The sequence below is a fragment of the Misgurnus anguillicaudatus genome, chromosome 13 (genome assembly GCF_027580225.2).
Source record: "Misgurnus anguillicaudatus chromosome 13, ASM2758022v2, whole genome shotgun sequence".
NCBI classification, from domain to species: domain Eukaryota; kingdom Metazoa; phylum Chordata; class Actinopteri; order Cypriniformes; family Cobitidae; genus Misgurnus; species Misgurnus anguillicaudatus.
In genome coordinates, this window is record NC_073349.2 from 8,763,708 (window position 1) to 8,783,651 (window position 19,944).

A 19,944-nucleotide genomic window follows, 5' to 3' on the forward strand; every position below is an offset into this window, starting at 1 on the left:
GTTTGAGAACCACTGGTCTATAGATCTTATATATATCTTCTAATACATCTATAAAATAAAAAACATACAATAACGCAATAAAACCAATATAAGGTATGTTATAGGTCAAATTCAAATTGCATTGTAATTGCAAAGCAGCAGAATTCAGGACAATTATTACATATGTAATATAGAAACAAAGTCTTATTGCAATTTCTATTGTCTACATAAAAAGATTGTAATCTAAGGACACTGTATATTTTTACTGAGACATTTATTTGATTAATATGATAGATGACAAATATCAATTAAACCAGACATGGTTTGGAAACAGCTTGGAAATGGCCCGAAAAGAAGGTTATTTAAAAACAGGAGTGTAACATACATAGAGAATTTGCAATAATAACATACAAATGATAAGTATAAATATAAAATATGTCTTTTAACTAACTACACTTAGTTAATTCAGCCAAAGTTGAAATACATAGGTTGTTTTGTAAAGGATATTGTGTCAGGACGCGTCTGCATCAAGTACGCGTTCGCGTGTGACGTCGGCCTGACCTTCAGCCAATCATAGAGCAGCGCGCGTTCTTCAGCCAATCACAGAGGAGCGCACGTCCTCAACCAATAGTAGCGACGCGTCGAGCGCAAACCGGATCGCTGAGAGCGGAGGGTTGATGATTTGTGCAGCGTTATATCCACCGACAAGAGCGCTACATCACACCTGCTTTTGCGATATATAACGTACATCACCGGCGGATCCCTCAGGACTCTTATTCATCTCGTTTAACCGACATCCATGCGATTCTTCAGGCTTACCTTCAAGTGCTTCGTCGACTGCTTTTGAGACCGTTACATTAGTCGACTGTCGCACTTAAATGATTATAATTTAGAGCTCAATCTCATCAACCTACGGTCGAAGATATATTTTATACAAACAGACAGAGAGACTACATACCGAACGACACGAATTACAAAAACCAAAAAACGCGAAGAACCGTTATTTGCGTCCTGTCAGGCGCGAGACGCAACTGCTGGCCGGCGCACGTCATGTCGCCCGAAGAGCATTTCTCCAGTAAGAATGACTTTATTCAGCTGTTTGGTGGCTTATTTAAACATATCAGTGACATTTAAATGCATGTTATTACACAGATATCCGTGATCTAACCTATACATTGACATTAAATTGAGTTATTGTCTTAATTATAATGACAAACCCTTAAAGAGGTCGATCACATTAACACGTGTATACGTGCATAGTGCGTTTCCTCTTTCTAACAGTGACTCACATACAGTATACTTTCCTTCAGTCTGCTTCAATCTGGATTCAGCTGCATCTCTGACATGAAATGCCACTGATGTCATAGGAACACAGAAATCGGTCTGTGTTTAGTTTTGTCTTTGTGTATTTGTATGTACAATGGAGAGTCCAAACTTATGAGACAAGTAGTAGATTTACCTTATTTGACGTTATTTGCACATATTTTTTATTTTAATGGAAGTGTACTATTATAAACCACGTGGTCTTAAACTTGCTTGGATTTGAATTATCGATAGGAATAGGAATGCAAAAATGCATTTTCATCATAGCATTTGTCTAATCAAGTTTAAATGAAAATAAAAAAATCACAAACTTTTACATTTAGGCCACTGTGTGTGAGAAATGTGCTTTTTACCGTCTACACCTAACCCAAAAAATGACTTTCTTACTTAGGATTTTGTCTTGTTTTTAGTACAAATATATAATTTTCTTGATGAGCAAAATTACCTAGTTTTTAGACAAAAAATATACATTTTAAGTGAATTTTGCTTAAAGCAAGCAAAAAATATCTGCCAATTGGGTACTTTTGTGGCCACCCCATTGGCACATCTTTATTGTTTTATGTACAAATTCACTTAAATATGATCTTTTTTGTCTAAAAACTAGACTTTAATTAATTGCATACAAAATAAAAGTTTGTGTTTGCATAATATATTTGTGTGTGTGTTGTTTGTAATTATATATTTATAAATACACACATACATGTATACATTTAAAAACATGATATTTATGTATAATTTTTTAAAATGTATATATAAAAATATTTAAATCTGAATAAATTTATATGTAAATGTTTCTTTAATTCATACATGCATGATTGTGTATTTATATATTCAAAATAATTTCACGTAGTGCACACACATATATAAAGAACAAACTTTTATTTTGAATGTGGTTAATTGCGATTAATCTTTTGGCAGCCCTAAAGGGGGTTGCACACAGGACATGCTGCGCTGTTCTAAAAAACTCTAAAGGGGGTCGCACAAGGGCCGCGCAGCTCAGCGCCGCGCCGTTCTTAAAAAATAGAACACATTGTTTGCTATGAGTATACGCACACGCGCCACCCAGCTTTGACTCAGGAAGTTGCTCAAATACCTGTCACGCCACACAGCACCACTCACATAGTTTAACATTAAATAACATCATATTTGTCCATAATCATTAACGATTAAGTTGGCTGTTCGCGTATATTTAGCATTTTGAAGTAGACGCTATCTGACAAAGCTTGCGCTATTTAATGTGCACCTCCGGTGTACGATACCTCCAAGTGTCCTAGACGCGACGCTGAGCTGCTCGCCGTGTGCTACCCTCTTAATACTAAGTAAGAAAGTCATTTTATGCAGTGTAAAAATACTACAGACAAGATTACAGTCTGTGTGACATAAAGACACAAATAGTGGGAACAGATGAATAGTGAAAATGTGTAGGAGTGTGTAAGGAGACTGTAAGTATGTCATCTACTTTCAGAGCTTTCTCTCTCTACGTCTGTCTCTCCAGTGATGGAGGCTCATGTCAGGATGAATCTCAAGAGGAAGCAGAATCCGGCCGCCCCCTGGTGTCAGACGCACAGGTGTCAAACACAGAGACGGGTGCAGCGAGTGTGTGCACGGGTCTGGTGGATGCAGGCAATCCCACCGCAGAACTGGGCCATTCAGATCGACAAACTTGGAGTAGACAGATGGACTTTATCATGTCCTGTGTGGGATTTGCCGTTGGCCTTGGAAACGTCTGGAGATTTCCATACCTCTGTTATAAGAACGGAGGAGGTGAGATACACGCACATATATTTAATACTATGATTGAATTTATATTCCTTACGCAGATTGTGAAAGCAGAAAAAGGTTCTTTGTACTGGAAAAAGAGAAGAAAGAAATGGTTCTTCTAAGGACCTTTCACTGAATTGATCTTTGAGGAACCAAAATATGGTTCTTCTATCTATAGCATAATTGTGAAGAACCTTTTATTAAGCACCTTTATTTGTACGAGTTTATATGTTTTAAAGGTGCAAAACTGTATTTAGCTAAACATAGATGAATAATAAGAGTTCTGTACATAGTAATAATATATCGCGGGCCTCAAACACTATTGTTTCCTCCTTCTAATGTAAACCTCCTGCATGTAAAAGACAGCTGAAAAAACGGAGACTGTGAGGTTACAGTCGAGATGTAATCCCCAACATTAAATTAATTACAATGTTGTTACAATGCTAAAAACCAAGGTGGGACTGCTTAGCTAGCGCTATATGCTAGTTAGTGCTATAGAGACAGAGCGCCGTTATGCAAATTTGAAAACCACGCCCACCGGGGGGGAAATCAATCCAACCGTCTCCACTGACCCTGCACTGCGAGAAGCCGCCTCCTTGTCATTTCTGGCTTATAACAAAAAACTGAATAATGCCTAAAAGCTGCTGTGTGACAATATGTACAGCTAACAAGCCAAAGAACCCAGAAATAAGTTTTTATAAGCTGTCGAGCCGTAAAACCAGCCTTTAAGGAGAATAAAGTGGATCGCCGACTAAGTTTCCCCCTAGTGGACGCAGTTCTACTAATAGAAGTACTATGAAAAGTTGCCTGTATCCATTTTTGTGTCTTTAAACGCTCGTTTTTTGGGGTCGACAGCCTATAAAAACTTATTTACAGATTAAACTTAAAAACAGAATAATACCTAAAAGCTGCTGTGTGACAAGGTGTACATCTAACACGCCAAAAAAATAAATAAATCATTTTTTATAAGCTGTCGACTTCAAAAAACGAGCCTTTAGACACAGAAATGGAAACAGGCAACTTTTCATAGTACTCCTATTAGTAAAACTGCGTCCAATAGGGGGAAACGTAGTCGGCGATCCACTTTATTCTCCTTAAAGACTGGGTTTTACGGCTCGACAGCTTATAAAAACTTATTTCTGGGTTCTTTGGCTTGTTAGCTGTACATATTGTCCCAAAGCAGCTTTTAGGCATTATTCAGTTTTTTGTTATAAGCCAGAAATGACAAGGAGGCGGCCTTTTGCAATACAAAGTCAATGGAGACTGTTGGATTGCTTTCCCCCCCGGTGGGCGTGGTTTTCAGGTTGTGACGCGCTGCGCTCTGTCTCTATATGACAGCGTTTAGGCTGAAGTTCTACTATTGATGTTACAGTTACGTTTTGCATAATTTCCGAATAATTGATTATTCCTCAAAATTTGTATCTTTGTCTGATACTGGCTCAAACATAACGTCTGTTTACACACACACAGAGCTACTGAAATGAACTGCTCTGAGAAACAGCCAATCAGAGCAGAGCTCAACATTATTATTCATGACTCTTCCAAATAAGGTAATAGACCATTTCATTCTGAGGATAAATCCTTAGGTTGTAAATAGACATGTAAAACCGTCTCTGGATAATTTTTGCAATTTTTTGCTCCATGTCCTTACCTGTAAAAAAATATCATTTAGAAATGATCAGGCGTCCTTCAGAGCTGTTGGACTTTCAAAATGAATAAACAGAATAAAGTATCTAGCTAAGATAATTCAGAAGGTTAGACCATGGGCAAAACAGACTGAAGTGACACTATGTTCTTTGTTCTCCATACTTCTTGCCATTTTTCTGACCTATGTAGGTGGTGTTTTATGGTACTTACCATTATCTGTTCTCTTGTTTGTTTTTGCGTTGATGCGTGTCAGTAGTGTCAGTGTCAAAAGCGTTTCTTATCTCAAGAACAGTGTCAGTTGTGTCTCGAGGTTGGATTTCTTATCTGTCTTTTAACTACAGGATTGCAAAGGGAGACTTGTTTTCTGATTTGCACTCTCTTGAACCCGACTCGGACTCTTATGGTGGGATATACGTAAGGAATAATTGATGACGGGCCGTTCAATTTTTCGAAAGTAATGCAGACCTAAGGAGGTAATGCAGCACGAAACAGAGTACTGTTACACTGCGGATGTGTATTTTTTTCAAATAAATGAATGGCCTGTTGTCAATTATTCTTAGGAAGTAAATCAAACATTGGATTTGGATGTATGCCTTTCTGCCTTGGAATGTTGCCTTCGAATGCAGTATTTTAGAGATTTACATTTTATTTAGGTGCAGTTAAAACATTTAAGTGTTCATGAGCAAAAACACTAAGCATGTTTTTGTGTTGATTTTATGGATGTGTTTCAGGTGTGTTTCTCATCCCCTATATTCTGATGGTGTTTTTCGGGGGCATTCCCGTATTCTTCCTTGAAATCGCCTTGGGTCAGTTCATGAAACAAGGTGGGGTCCAGACATGGAACATCGCCCCTCTTTTTAAAGGTGGAGTATTATTAGCAGCCAGAAGTATTTTTACACACCCTACAGCTTCTCGTAAAACAAATCAATGCCCAGTTTCTGCTTTATATTATTATTAATGGAAAAACAGAATATTTGATCAGTCTGTTTTTTAATATTAAACAGTACGAGGATAATGCAAGATCATATATCTTAATTGTCTGATTTGCATTATCCTTGTACTGTTTAATTTTGTATTACTGTGTATTCGACCAGGATGTGGATATATAACATCTCTTTCTCATCCAGGACTTGGTCTGGCATCAATGGTGATTGTGTTCTTCTGCAACACCTACTACATCATGGTTCTGGCATGGGCCCTGTACTTTTTGGTTCACTCTTTCACTTCTCCTCTGCCGTGGGCCTCCTGTGGACACGAGTGGAACACAGCCAACTGTACCACTAACTTCAGCCGGGTGTGTTTCAATCAATCGCTGCCCTCGTCCTCTTTTAATGTCTCCACCCTCAACACTACTGCCAGCTGCTTGGAGCCTACGGGCCTGAAATCGTCTGTGATGGAATTCTGGGAGTAAGTGTTTTAATTTCATTATTTCCAGACACAGTAGTTTGTTAATTTGATGATACAGTATGATACAGTATTCCAAAAGAATAGTGAAGAGTGACTTTTTTGCATGCACTAGAGGATTTTGCAGTGAAAGACAGTAAATTTTGTTAAATATCAATGAAATGACTAAAGTGACATGATAAGGCATTTCAATTACTGACTAATAACCTTTTCATTTGCCATTGAAGTGAAATTACTTCACTCAAAAGATAAGTCCTTTTTAAAAAAAAAATCCAGATCATTTACTCACCACCATGTCATCCAAAATGTTGATGTCCCTCCTTCAGTCGAGAAGATTTATATTTTTTGAGGAAAACATTCCAGGATTTTTCTCATTTTAATGGACTTTAATGGACCCCAACACATAACAGTTTTAATGCAGTTTAAAATTGCAGTTTCAAAGGACTCTAAACGATCCCAATCGAGGCATAAGGGTCTTATCTGGCAAAACGATATAAAAAATATGCACTTTAAAACCACAAGTTCTTGTCTTCCTCCGGCTGTGTGACGAGCCAGCGTGACCTCACACAATACGTCATCACGTCAAGAGGTCACGGTTGACGTATCGAAACTACGCCCCAGTGTTTACAAGTGTGGAGAAAGAGGACCATTACGACGTTGTTGTATGTCGAATGATACTAATTAATGTCTTTGAAAAGGTCTGCAAATGTGTGTTTCATATATGTAACGCGTGATCTTTTCGACGCAATTACGTGAGGTCGCGCGGGCGCGCCACACAGCCGGAGGAAGAAGAGAAGCCGTGGTCCAAAAGTGCATATTTTTTTCTTGCCAAAAATGATAATCGTTTCGCTAGATAAGACTATTATGCCTCGTTTGGGATCATTTAGAGTCCTCTGAAACTACAATTTTATATACAGTACATTATCTTTGGATGTTTAAGACATGTTGGCTCGCTCTGCAGTATAATTAATTTGTTTTTTGCAGAATTGGGCATGCCTGAATTTAAGAGTCATCTGCCCACATACTTTGGAGTAAATTGAAAAAAAAAAGATCCTATTTTACAAAATAATTTGTGCTCAACAAAAATTTTGATGATGCAATTTTGGACCCACCGGCAGGTTTGCAGATTTTAAGGGGTTATAATAACCTTGGTTCAAGTGTTGCCTCTTTCAAACAAGACTCTAATCCAAATTAGTCACTCTGATTTTTCAAAGTAGGATGTATTTCTGGATTGTAATAAACCGTCTCTAAAAATAAGAAGGAAACCAGAAAATGGTACGAATTAGGGATGCACCGATATGGAAATTTTGGCCGATAACTCTTTATATTTGGGGGCCTATATATATATATATATATAAGGCCGAAAAATATTCATATTATTTTCACAATGAAAAACTCCTAGACCGCGGACATCTTGTCTTTGCGCTAGACTAGCATACTCTTCTTAAGCCCGCAACACGTGTCATCTTCGTGCTATGTCATGGAAAGCACCAATCAAAACTCCACATGGCCAGCAATGAGCAAGTGAAGTGGTTCAACAAACCAAAATAATCCATCATTTATCGGCTTTCATTTATCGGCCTTAATTTTGCTATCAGACCGATAACCGATAATATTAAAAATAAGCAGTTATCGGCCGATAACGATATGTCGGCCGATATATCGTGCATCCCTAGTACGAATGTTGTTGTCTAAGAATCTATTTGTCCTACAGTATTTAGCAAAAAAATACACTAAGCGATCCCAAACTAGAGTCAATCAACTGAGTTGCAAAGACAGAAAATATGGATTTTAGGATGTCAAAGTCCTGTTCAGATGCTGTAAAATACATTTCTTCCCCCGTCAGGCGTAAAGTCCTCCGTCTGTCCGGTGGTTTGGATGAAGTGGGTGACATAAACGTTTACATGGTCTTGTGCCTGGTTGCTACATGGATCATCGTTTACTTCTGCATCTGGAAGGGTGTGAAGTCCGCTGGAAAGGTATAAGCATGTGTATATGTTTATGTTGAAAGTCCTATAATATTATGTAAGGAATAATTGACGACAGCCATTGAATTATAAGAAAATAATGCACACCAAGGTGGTAATTCGCGTCGTGCCGTTACACCGCAGGTGTGCATTATTTTCAAATAATTCAAAGGACCGGAGTCAATTATTCCACTTATAGCACGGTTACCACAAACATTGCTCTGGTGCCTATTTTTAAGACGTTTGACAAGTTAGGTGTGCGGTTTACAGAAAAATAATCAACACCCATAGAACATTTCTCAGCCAATCAGAATGCAGCATTCAACAGACCCGTGGTATAAATGATAATAATGTAAGCTTTGAGTCCTATAAACATCTATAATCTTATATAGTGTAGTGTACATAGTAACACATAGGCAGAACTTATATGAATGTATACAGGTCTACTTAGTTATATATTGGAGAAAAATTCTAAGTTAAAGTTGAAATTCATAAATAGATCTTGTTTTTAAAAATGTTATTGAAGGCTGCAGTCAGGGATAAAGTATAGTTTTGTATCAAACAGAAGTTTGTGGTATGTCTTCATTTAGATTTTGCGTGGGCCTTTTCTTTGTTCTGTTACAGGTTAAGTTTTAGAAGTGAGATATAGGTCACATATCTATATTAACCAATAACAGTTTTGTTTACAGATGTTCACTTACTTAAAAAGTAGATCATTTTAGATAAAGATCCCAATTTGCACCTTGTTTTTATGTTTATCTGCAAACTTAAATGTGTGTTTGTGTCCAGGTTGTATATTTCACAGCTCTGTTTCCATACCTGGTCCTGGTTGTCTTGTTGTTTCATGGGATCTCATTGCCAGGAGCTCGTAATGGCATTATTTACTACTTAAAACCAGACTGGAGCAAGCTGTCACATCCGCAGGTCAGATTGAGTGTTTTTTTATATGTTCAAAGCAATAATAGAGATGACGTGGTTATGTAATTATAGTTGTCATGACGATGATGATGGCAGGTATGGATCGACGCTGCCACACAGATTTTCTTTTCTTACGCTATTGGTCTTGGAGCCCTCACGGCCCTCGGGAGCTACAATCGCTTCAACAACAACTGTTACCAGTAAGTCAAATGTCACACGCACAAACATTTGTAAATTTAATTTTGCAATGTTTTACCTAAAACGTGTAATTATTATATAAGAGTGGACAAAGTTTGTAACAAAATTGATAGAAGCACTGTTTGGACATGAATTGGTGGCAGTCTATAAACACAATAATCCTACAATGAAAAAATGTTTTAATCCCCATTAAACCAAAGCAGTCTTATTAGACATGCCGTTTTAATTCCCTTAGCAATGTGATGTCACACTGCTAAAGCCCCACCCACGGCAGTCTGCTAAAGCCCCACCCACGTCAGTTGACTGACAGTCCTGTATTTATATAGTTTCTCCCTTTAGTAAGTTGTACGCTGTCCGCTATTTTCTCTATGCTTCTCTATGAAAAGGGACCACTCTCTTTTGGTAAGGGAGTGAGGAGCAGTAGCTCATTTGCATTTAAAGGTACACACAAAAACAGTGTTTTTGCTCCTATCCAAACATTGTGACATTGTGATCTGGCTAGCGAGTTAGCAAGATCAGTGTCACAAAAAAAACCTTTACACAGTGTATTGATCCCAGAAAATTACTATTAAAAGCCTTCTGTTTGAACGCAAACATGTCTTGGTATAGACGGTTCCATCGGACGCACGTGCGCTGACGCGATACACGTCTGGATCCGAACTTTACTTCCGTTTTTTTTTTTAATGGTCAGACTAGTTGCTAAACTGATCTCTTGAACAAATGCCTCGTCTGTTTTGGTTTCCTAGGTAATCTTTGTTGTTTTTTATAGTTATATAAATAAACTACGTTTAAAGAACTTTGTTGTTATTTAGGCTATTCTTAGCGGAGTTTACCGGAAGTTACATGCGGACCACGACAGCCGCTTGTTTATGTTGTTACTGCTGAAACTGTCCATAGATCCTAGGAATGATTCCGGAATGAGGACCTAATAACATTGCGTGGATCAGGAACCGTGTCGTAAGGGGTGTGTTGTAGTGAGGATGCATGTATTGTCTCAGCAGCGTAGTTATCGTGCAACTCTTTGACCGGGGGATTTAATGCAGATCAACGTTTAAGATAAAAAATGTCTGCAACCAAACAGACATTTCATGGACCCCATTAACTTCCATAGTAGGAAAAAAGAATACTATGGAAGTAAATGGGGTCCACCAATGGTTTGGTTACAAACATTCCTCAAAATATCTTCCTTTGTGTTCATTAGAACAAAGAAATTTATACAGGTTTTTAACAACATGACAGTGAGTAAATGATGACAAAATTTTCAATTTTGGGTGAACTATCCCTTTAACGGTACATTCATACGGGGTGTAAGCGGTAACGCTTTCAATTCACTTTTAATGGGTGACGTCATGCGTTGCCGAACTGAATTGTGGATCCGTCGGCGCTGCGTCACTGCCGTTGCTCTCGGCATAAGTTGAACATTTCTAAACTTTTCAAGAGCCAACACATGCGTCAGCCAATCAGATCGCCTTATGCAAATAACCTAGGCAGAGTCAGACAATTACGTTAATGGAAGACCGGAGCATGTGTTTCCATCAAACGTTAACGCTTACGCCCGTGTGAATGTACCGTAAGGCAGAGATCAATTAATTTGCATTTTAAAGGACACACCCACACATTTTTGCTCACACCTACATAGTGTCAATTGTATCATGTTATAATAAATTATTTATGGGATATTTTGAGCTAGAACTTTACATATGTACTCTGGGGACACCAAAGATTTATTTGACATTTTTAGAAAGTCTTGTGAAATGTCCCCTTTAATGGAAACGGTATGTGATGTGCTACTTTATGATCGACTCAGAAAAAAATAAGCAAACTTGAAACGCTGCAGAAAATATTTCACCAAGTGCACAATTACAAATACATTACAAAAACTTTTTTTTCAAACTTTTTTGTTAGCCGAACCCCATTGACCTAAATTATTTACCTATTAAGTACCCCCCTAATATTTTAAGTAATTTTTTAATAGAACATTTGCATGTTTAACATCAAAAACTTTTTTATATATTTTAAAGTTTATTTTACATAGTTATTGTTATTATTACCTGTTATTGGGCCTTCATATGGTAATTTTCTTTTATTGGCACATAAATCTTGTCTGCTCATTTTGCACTAAGTTTTCTGATATAATGTAGTGTGTAATGGTCACATGGTATGCAGAATAAACAAATAAAATATATTACTTTTTTAGTAAGTAGTTATTTAGATAGATTTTGTTATTTTACGAACGTCTCTGAAGTTTTTACTTTTTTGCAGCATTACATTTATTCGATCTTATTGAAGCATATTGTCACCAGTGTAAACATGAAGGCTTTCTTCTTTGATCAGACAGCTTTGTTTCCGGGTGGACCGTTAAAGATCGCAACACACACATCTTCAGAAAATCCTGTATTATTTAACCAATCAGAGGACGACTTGGAAATATGCTGAAGTGTTCAAACGGTCCGGGGGTGTGAAGTCTGAGGCTAAGAATAGAGAAGCCCTGCATTACACGTCTCATACTGATATCATGTGTCTTTAAGGGATCTTATGGGATGTGTGATGCATCCACAGATTTCAGACAATCATTGGCACTGTGTATGAACCATAATCAAACGAATAGGGAACAAATCCTGGGCACGGTATCGGGGTATTTTTTTATTTCGGTGTTAAAAATTTCTAAAGCTGCTTATTTGATTGGTCATTGGTGACCTAGAAATACAGTAGTGCACATTTTTGATATTTCCACAGTTACATGTTTTAAATTGATCTTAAAATGTTTGGTGTATTTTCAGGATTAAATTCAATTCACAGAATTTTGGTCCCTCGGTTTATGTACTACAGTACAGTTTTGTGTACAGTGGTGTACGTTGTCTATATATAGAAACGGTAATGAAACAATGGCCTTCCTGCCAAAAGATGTTTTATCTACACAATCCTCCTGCATCCCTGGAGTGTGTGTGTATACTCGCATACATTTGTTCTGATCATCCAGAGGTTGAGTGAGTTCATCCAGCTCGACCCCATTCTCTTCTTTACTGATCCCATGATGATTTTTCTCTCTCACTGTAGGGATGCATTTGTTTTGGCTCTCATAAACAGCGGCACAAGCTTCTTCGCAGGATTTGTTGTCTTCTCAGTTCTGGGTTTTATGGCAGCAGAACAGGGCGTTGACATCAGTAATGTGGCTGAAAGTGGTGAGACAACACATCAACATAGTCTCTTCTTTCATTTTCCCCTTTATTGTTATAATGAACTACCATAATGTGTAGACATAGCACCTAATAGTATTTTTCGAACTACCATCTGAAATCATTTCATATATATATATATGTTCTCTCTCAGGTCCTGGGTTAGCATTTATTGCTTATCCAAAAGCAGTGTCGCTCATGCCGTTAGCACCGCTGTGGGCGGTACTCTTCTTTCTTATGCTCCTGGTGCTAGGATTGGACAGTCAGGTGAGGCCCCTCCCACTCACATATTACTTGATTTTTCTGATAAAAATTTAAGTATGCTGGCAACTTAACTGATTCAAGTTATACAAAAAATGTGAGTTATCTTGCGAGTTTAAAGAAGGTATCCTGTTAAACAGAGATTCGTTCATAACAAAAATGGTTTGGCACATTGACCTTGTTGCCCACATATTTTCTGGTTAGATTATCAGCCTCCTTTTCAACAAGATAAGCTGTTTTGGCCATGCTAGCTTGAAATCTTCTTTCTGATATGTTTTTGATTGTCTTTTAGTTTGTGGGCGTTGAAGGTTTTATCACAGGAATCATGGACATGTTGCCCCCCAAATCCTTCCTCGGATCTCTGCGTCGTGAAGTTGTTGTTGCAGTCTGCTGCTTTACCTGTTTTACTATTGATCTTTCTATGGTAACAGAGGTATGTATCCGATATATCTGTTGATATCTGTTGTATCAAATAATACAAAACTCATATTGTTTCTCTCTCTCTCTCTCTCTCTTTCTAGGGAGGGATGTATGTGTTTCAATTGTTTGATTATTACTCTGCGAGTGGAATTACTCTGCTTTGGCAAGCCTTCTGGGAGTGCGTGGTGGTGGCCTGGGTGTATGGTAACAATCTGTAATCAAGCTTACACAGAGACTGTAATTTTGCCAAGTAGGACGTGTTGCTGGATCTTTTGTTGGTCCTATAATAGCATTCTTATGAATCAAACATAGTTTTCACACTCTCTCTTACTCCATTGGAAGCAGAAAAACTAGTGGGTTGGGGGGCGGATCTAAGACTTGCTGGCTGTGACATAACAAAATGGCGACTGCTTCATCAGAACTGAGTCAAGTTTTAACTGTACAAATAATTTAAAGGTATAGTGGAAGATTTTCCCGAATTTTTAAAAAGAACCGCCGCTCCACTGCGCAGAAAGCGAACCTAGGGACGAGCACGTACGACGGCCTTACGTCAACATATCACCAGAATGACTGACAAATGGGATGACCAATAGTCTTGATGATCCACCCGGAAAAAGAAAATCTTCCGCTATACCTTCAAGTTGTTGTTTTACCACATTAATAAATAAATATGTCATGGGTCTTCAAAAGGGGGTCCTGAGACTCTCGGGGATCTGTGGTGGTAATACATTTCTTTTAAAAAATGTAATTGGGTATCATACAAAAATGCGTTAATAAGCTAATAATAAAATGTATACTTGATTAAAATGAGCATTATTTTCCCAAGATAAAGTTAAATTATGTAGTATGCAAAAAAAGTATTATTTTAATATGTGTAACGTAACCATCATAACAAACTATGTAAATCCAAACATAATTTGATGCACTGTAAAATGTAAAAGTTGGATCTTCTTTTAAAAAATACTTTAATTTGTAGCACCTAAACAAATTAAGTTGTCAACTTTTATTTTCTCACTTTAGGTGAAAACAATAAGTAAAAAATACTTTAATTTGTAACACATAAATAAATTACTTTTGTCAACTTTTTTATTTTCTTATTTTTAAGGGGGCGTGCACACCAAAGCTTTTACGCCTGCAGCCGGCGTATGTTTTCAATTGTTTACAGTGTAAGCTCTGCGTTTTTTAAATAAGCCAGCAGCTAGTGTTTTTTTTCCACGCTGAAAGCCGGTGCTTGGCGGTTTTTCCGCTTGGCTTTCAGCCGTGTAAAAAAGCTTTGGTGTGTCCCGCCCCTAAGCAAAAACAATAAGTAAACAAAGACTTTAATTTGTAACAATTAAATAAATTACTTTTTGTCAACTTTTATTTTCTCACTTTAAGTGTAAAAAAACTTTTTAAAATTACTTTAGTTGGTAACATCTAAAAAATGTAAGCTTAAAGCATAGACTGTAAAAAAGATGGACATAGTGTCCGTGACGTCACCCTTAGGTTTCTGAAGATCGTTTAGCTTAAAGGAATAATCCATTTTCTTAAAAAATCCAGAGAATGTACCACCATGTCATCCAAAGTGTTTATGTCTTTCTTTGTTCGGTCGAGAGGAAATTGTGTTTTTTGAGGAAAACATTGCAGGATTTTTCTCATTTTAATGGACTTTAATAGAGCCCAACATTTAATACTTAACTCAACACTTAACAGTTTTTTTCAACGGAGTTTCAAAGGACTATAAACGATCCCAAACGAGGCACAAGGGTCTTATCTAGCAAAACGATTGTCATTTTTGACAAGAAAAAAAAAAATGCACTTTTAAACCACAACTTCTAATCTAGATCCGGTCGTGATGCGCCAGCATGACCCCATGCAATACGTCAAGAGGTCATAGAGGACGAACGCGAAACTATGAACCAGAGTTTACAAGTGATGAGAAAGAGGACCATTCCGACGTTGTTGTATGTCGAATGATACTAATTAATGTCTTTGTGTCAGTTTATTGTTTAAAATGGTCCGCAAATGTGCGTTTTATATATGTAACACGTGACCTTTCTACGTCACTACGCGTTTACGTTAGGTCGCGCTGGACCGGATCTAGACGAGAGGTTGTGGTTTAAAGGTGCATATTTTTTATTTTTCTTGTCAAAAGTGACAATCGTTTCGCTGGACAAGACCCTTATGCCTCGTTTGGGATCGTTTAGAGTCCTTTGAAACTCCGCTGAAAAAAACTGCTATGTGTTGAGCCAAGTATCAACTGTTGGTGTCTATTAAAGTCCATTAAAATGAGAAAAATCCTGCAATGTTTTCCCCAAAAAACACAACTTCTTCTCGACTGAACAAAGAAAGACACCAACATTTTGGATGACATGGTGGTGAGTAAATTGTCTGGATTTTTCTTTTAAGAAAATGGACTATTCCATTTAAGGGGTAAAGAGGCAGGACGTGAGTGAAGCTGAGGTGACTGGTTGCTGAAACCACGCCCGCCTAGCTCTACTCTAGTGACAGCAGTGCCTGTTCAACCATCACTCAAGTGGCCACGCCCTTAATTATGCAGAACATTAAGGCCTAATATAATTTAAACGGATGAGTTACAAAAAAAATTAACCCCCTCACAGTTGTCATGAAGGGCAAAATTAGCTATACAGACCAAAAACACTTTTTGTACCAGGCTACAAACATATTTATTTAACATGGGGAGCTAGCCTCAAGTGGCCAGTCGATGAATTGAGGTTGCCCCTTGGATTAGAGTTAGAAATTTTAAGTTGAAAATTACGTGATACCAATTTGAAGTAAGTTTGAAAGTTAATCCAACATTTTAACTTTTTACAGGGGTTTCTGCTGCTCCTCTCTAGGGTCCTTTGCCTAAAAAAGGTTGAAGACATCTGGTCTATGTAATGTTTTAATGCAAAAATCAGATCTGTAATCGAATATTTGCTCATTTACAATTTAAAACAGCAGTGTGTATACAATTACATCAACCTCGGATTCTTCAAATCTGCTTAAAATGTGCAAAAATCATTCAAACAGCAGTTTCAATATAACAACAACATAGACACATTATAACATGTAACGATATGCCAACATGATCTTACAGGAAAACAAAGCACGCGATTTTGTATAAACATTCGATGTGAATCGCAAAAAATTAACGCAAGCATGAATGTCCACCTCAATCCGGTTCTTAAACACAACTGTCCCTGGTTACAAATAACCATGAGATTATGTTGGAATGCATTCTTGGAGATTTAATCAAACATTTTTGAAAGACTTAAATTGCAGCTATATACAGTCTTGTTCAAAATAATAGCAGTACAATGTGACTAACCAGAATAATCAAGGTTTTTAGTATATTTTTTATTGCTACGTGGCAAACAAGTTACCAGTAGGTTCAGTAGATTTTCAGAAAACAAATGAGACCCAGCATTCATAATATGCACGCTCTTAAGGCTGTGCAAATGGGCAATTAGTTGAATTAGTTGAAAGGGGTGTGTTCAAAAAAATAGCAGTGTGGCATTCAATCACTGAGGTCATCAATTTTGTGAAGAAACAGGTGTGAATCAGGTGGCCCCTATTTAAGGATGAAGCCAACACTTGTTGAACATGTATTTGAAAGCTGAGGAAAATGGGTCGTTCAAGACATTGTTCAGAAGAACAGCGTACTTTGATTAAAAAGTTGATTGGAGAGGGGAAAACCTATAAAGAGGTGCAAAAAATGATAGGCTGTTCAGCTAAAATGATCTCCAATGCCTTAAAATGGAGAGCAAAACCAGAGAGACGTGGAAGAAAACGGAAGACAACCATCAAAATGGATAGAAGAATAACCAGAATGGCAAAGGCTCAGCCAATGATCACCTCCAGGATGATCAAAGACAGTCTGGAGTTACCTGTAAGTACTGTGACAGTTAGAAGACGTCTGTGTGAAGCTAATCTATTTTCAAGAATCCCCCGCAAAGTCCCTCTGTTAAAAAAAAGGCATGTGCAGAAGAGGTTACAATTTGCCAAAGAACACATCAACTGGCCTAAAGAGAAATGGAGGAACATTTTTGGACTGATGAGAGTAAAATTGTTCTTTTTGGGTCCAAGGGCCACAGGCAGTTTGTGAGACGACCCCCAAACTCTGAATTCAAGCCACAGTACACAGTGAAGACAGTGAAGCATGGAGGTGCAAGCATCATGATATGGGCATGTTTCTCCTACTATGGTGTTGGGCCTATTTATCGCATACCAGGGATCATGGATCAGTTTGCATATGTTTAAATACTTGAAGAAGTCATGTTGCCCTATGCTGAAGAGGACATGTCCTTGAAATGGTTGTTTCAACAAGACAATGACCCAAAACACACTAGTAAACGGGCAAAGTCTTGGTTCCAAACCAACAAAATTAATGTTATGGAGTGGCCAGCCCAATCTCCAGAACTTAATCCAATTGAGAACTTGTGGGGTGATATCAAAAATGCTGTTTCTGAAGCAAAACCAAGAAATGTGAATGAATTGTGGAATGTTGTTAAAGAATCATGGAGTGGAATAACAGCTGAGAGGTGCCACAAGTTGGTTGACTCCATGCCACACAGATGTCAAGCAGTTTTAAAAAACTGTGGTCATACAACTAAATATTAGTTTAGTGATTCACAGGATTGCTAAATCCCAGAAAAAATTTTTTTTGTACAAAATAGTTTTGAGTTTGTACAGTCAAAGGTAGACACTGCTATTTTTTTGAACACACCCCTTTCAACCAATTGCCCAATTGCACAGCCTTAAGAGTGTGCATATCATGAATGCTGGGTCTTGTTTGTTTTCTGAGAATCTACTGAACCTACTGGTAACTTGTTTGCCACGTAGCAATAAAAATATACTAAAAACCTTGATTATTCTGGTTAGTCACATTGTACTGCTATTATTTTGAACAATACTGTATGCAGTTAAGCCTAAACCGAAGATTAACTCTTAATCCTTATATAATAACTTGATAGGAATGCACTAAAGTAGCATGCAGGCACATACATAAATCTCTCTTTGTGTGTTTCTATCAGGTGCTGACCGCTTCATGGACGATGTGGCCTGTATGATCGGCTATCGTCCTCTACCGTATATGAAGTGGTGTTGGTCTTACGTCACACCCGTAGTGTGTATGGTGAGTTTTCGATATTAAAGAAAGTTTCCCTTTCAAGACACAATATATTAAAATGTGAATAATGTTTGTTCCCCAGGCTGTTTTCTTCTTCCATGTGATCAACTACAAGCGATTGGTGTATAATTCCGTGTACGTGTACCCGTGGTGGGGAGAGATGTTGGGCTGGTTTCTCGCGCTCTCATCCATGCTCTGTATACCTCTCACCGTTCTCTACAAACTTCTGCACTGCAAAGGCTCTCTCATGGAGGTGGGACTGTAATGTTTATATATACAGTATCTATCAAAAGCATCTGTCATTAAATTCGTAGCGTGAAGCAGATTCAGAAAAAAACATAAGCTACTCATTAAGACAGTGTACTACAAAACATAAGATGTATAACACTGTGTTTGGACTGGTATTTATATAGCCATTATTATTAATAAAAGTAAAACGTTCACACGAATCGTTCACTTTAAACAAGTCATATTAATTGAATCACACTGAACTACCCAAGTTGGTCGGGTGAGCAATACAGGGTTAAATAAAAAAATTAATGATATAATCTTACACTATAAATCTACTGCAAAATGTATTGTTTTTGTGTATATGTTTTGTGTAACATATGTGTCTCTCTAGCGTTGGCAATACCTGACCACACCCATCTGGGGAAGACATCACCTCGAGTTCCTTCCACCTGAGAATGAAGACAGACTTCTATCAAAGCCAGAAGAAAATAAAAGCACACGGTTATATGAAAGTGTCATTTAAAACACTCGCAGCCTTTCATCTTACAAAGCAAAACCACACACACACAGAGCAGAAGTAAATGCCAGACAATCATTAAACTCATCATCATCTATCTTGGATCATCCACCATATCCCATTAGCCTACACAGTGTTATCCTAACACCTGAAGATCAGAGCATGTGCATCTGTTTCAGGTCACTACTTAAAGTGTAATTGTACTGTATTAAAAAAAACTCACACTAGACGCTCAGACAGTATATGTGCCTTGTATGCTGATTCAGTATGTTTGTACAGTGTTACGTGTTTGTGTCGTACACGGATCTTACAGCAGTGTTGTGAAGAACAGATTAAAACCATTTGCCTGTTTTGTGTGCTTTTTTAAGTTATAATCAAAAAACAATGCATAGCATTATATACTGTATAGTATGACGTGTAGCATTTGGAATTGTGGAGGAAGTGAAAACATAAAAGTTAAATCCTTACAATGTAAGCTGCAAACATCTGTGATTTGTGACTTTGTCTGTGAAATCCAATCTGAAGTTTTATAATCTAATGATAAGATCAGAAGCATCATAGTTTGATTTCAATCTTTCAGTATTAAAGATATCAAGGTTATATTTTCACACATTGTTTACATTATGTCGGATGATTTTACGTAGATGATGATTATGTAGGATGATTTTTTACTGTAAACATTAAATCATAAAAAATGACTTTAGCTGGGTTTTTATAGACTGACATTTATGTAAACTATTTTTAAGTGGTGTTTATTTTAATTGAGTATTCTTTAATACTTGAATTAATTTAATGCATTTATGTATTACGTCCTTTAAAAAACACTGAAGTGATATCCTTAAAATTGGATGCAACATTAAATGTAGATGCGAGCATTGAAGTTGTCGTTTCATCTTTCTTGTACCTGATTTTCCACAAACGAAGTCAGTCATTCTCTGAAAATGGGATTTTCCAGTTTTGCTGGACAATAGTGATGCAAGTTGTCATGGAAACGTCTCGGTTACGGATGTAACCCTCGTTCCCTGAAGGAGG

At 37.4% G+C, this 19,944-nt stretch overlaps 1 protein-coding gene across 1 annotated transcript; it reads left to right on the forward strand.

Moving 5' to 3' along the window:
* Positions 1-612: 612 nt before the first annotated feature.
* Positions 613-19,787, forward strand: LOC129430603 (sodium- and chloride-dependent creatine transporter 1). The gene is made up of 14 exons (XM_073874965.1): positions 613-1,048; positions 2,791-3,066; positions 5,442-5,573; positions 5,838-6,117; positions 7,961-8,093; positions 8,871-9,005; positions 9,096-9,199; positions 12,255-12,379; positions 12,528-12,640; positions 12,927-13,067; positions 13,156-13,258; positions 18,070-18,170; positions 18,247-18,417; positions 18,787-19,787. Exons 1-14 carry the CDS (start codon positions 1,030-1,032, stop codon positions 18,916-18,918), a joined length of 1,965 nt encoding a protein of 654 aa, XP_073731066.1. The 5' UTR covers positions 613-1,029; the 3' UTR covers positions 18,919-19,787.
* The last annotated feature ends 157 nt before the right edge of the window (positions 19,788-19,944 follow it).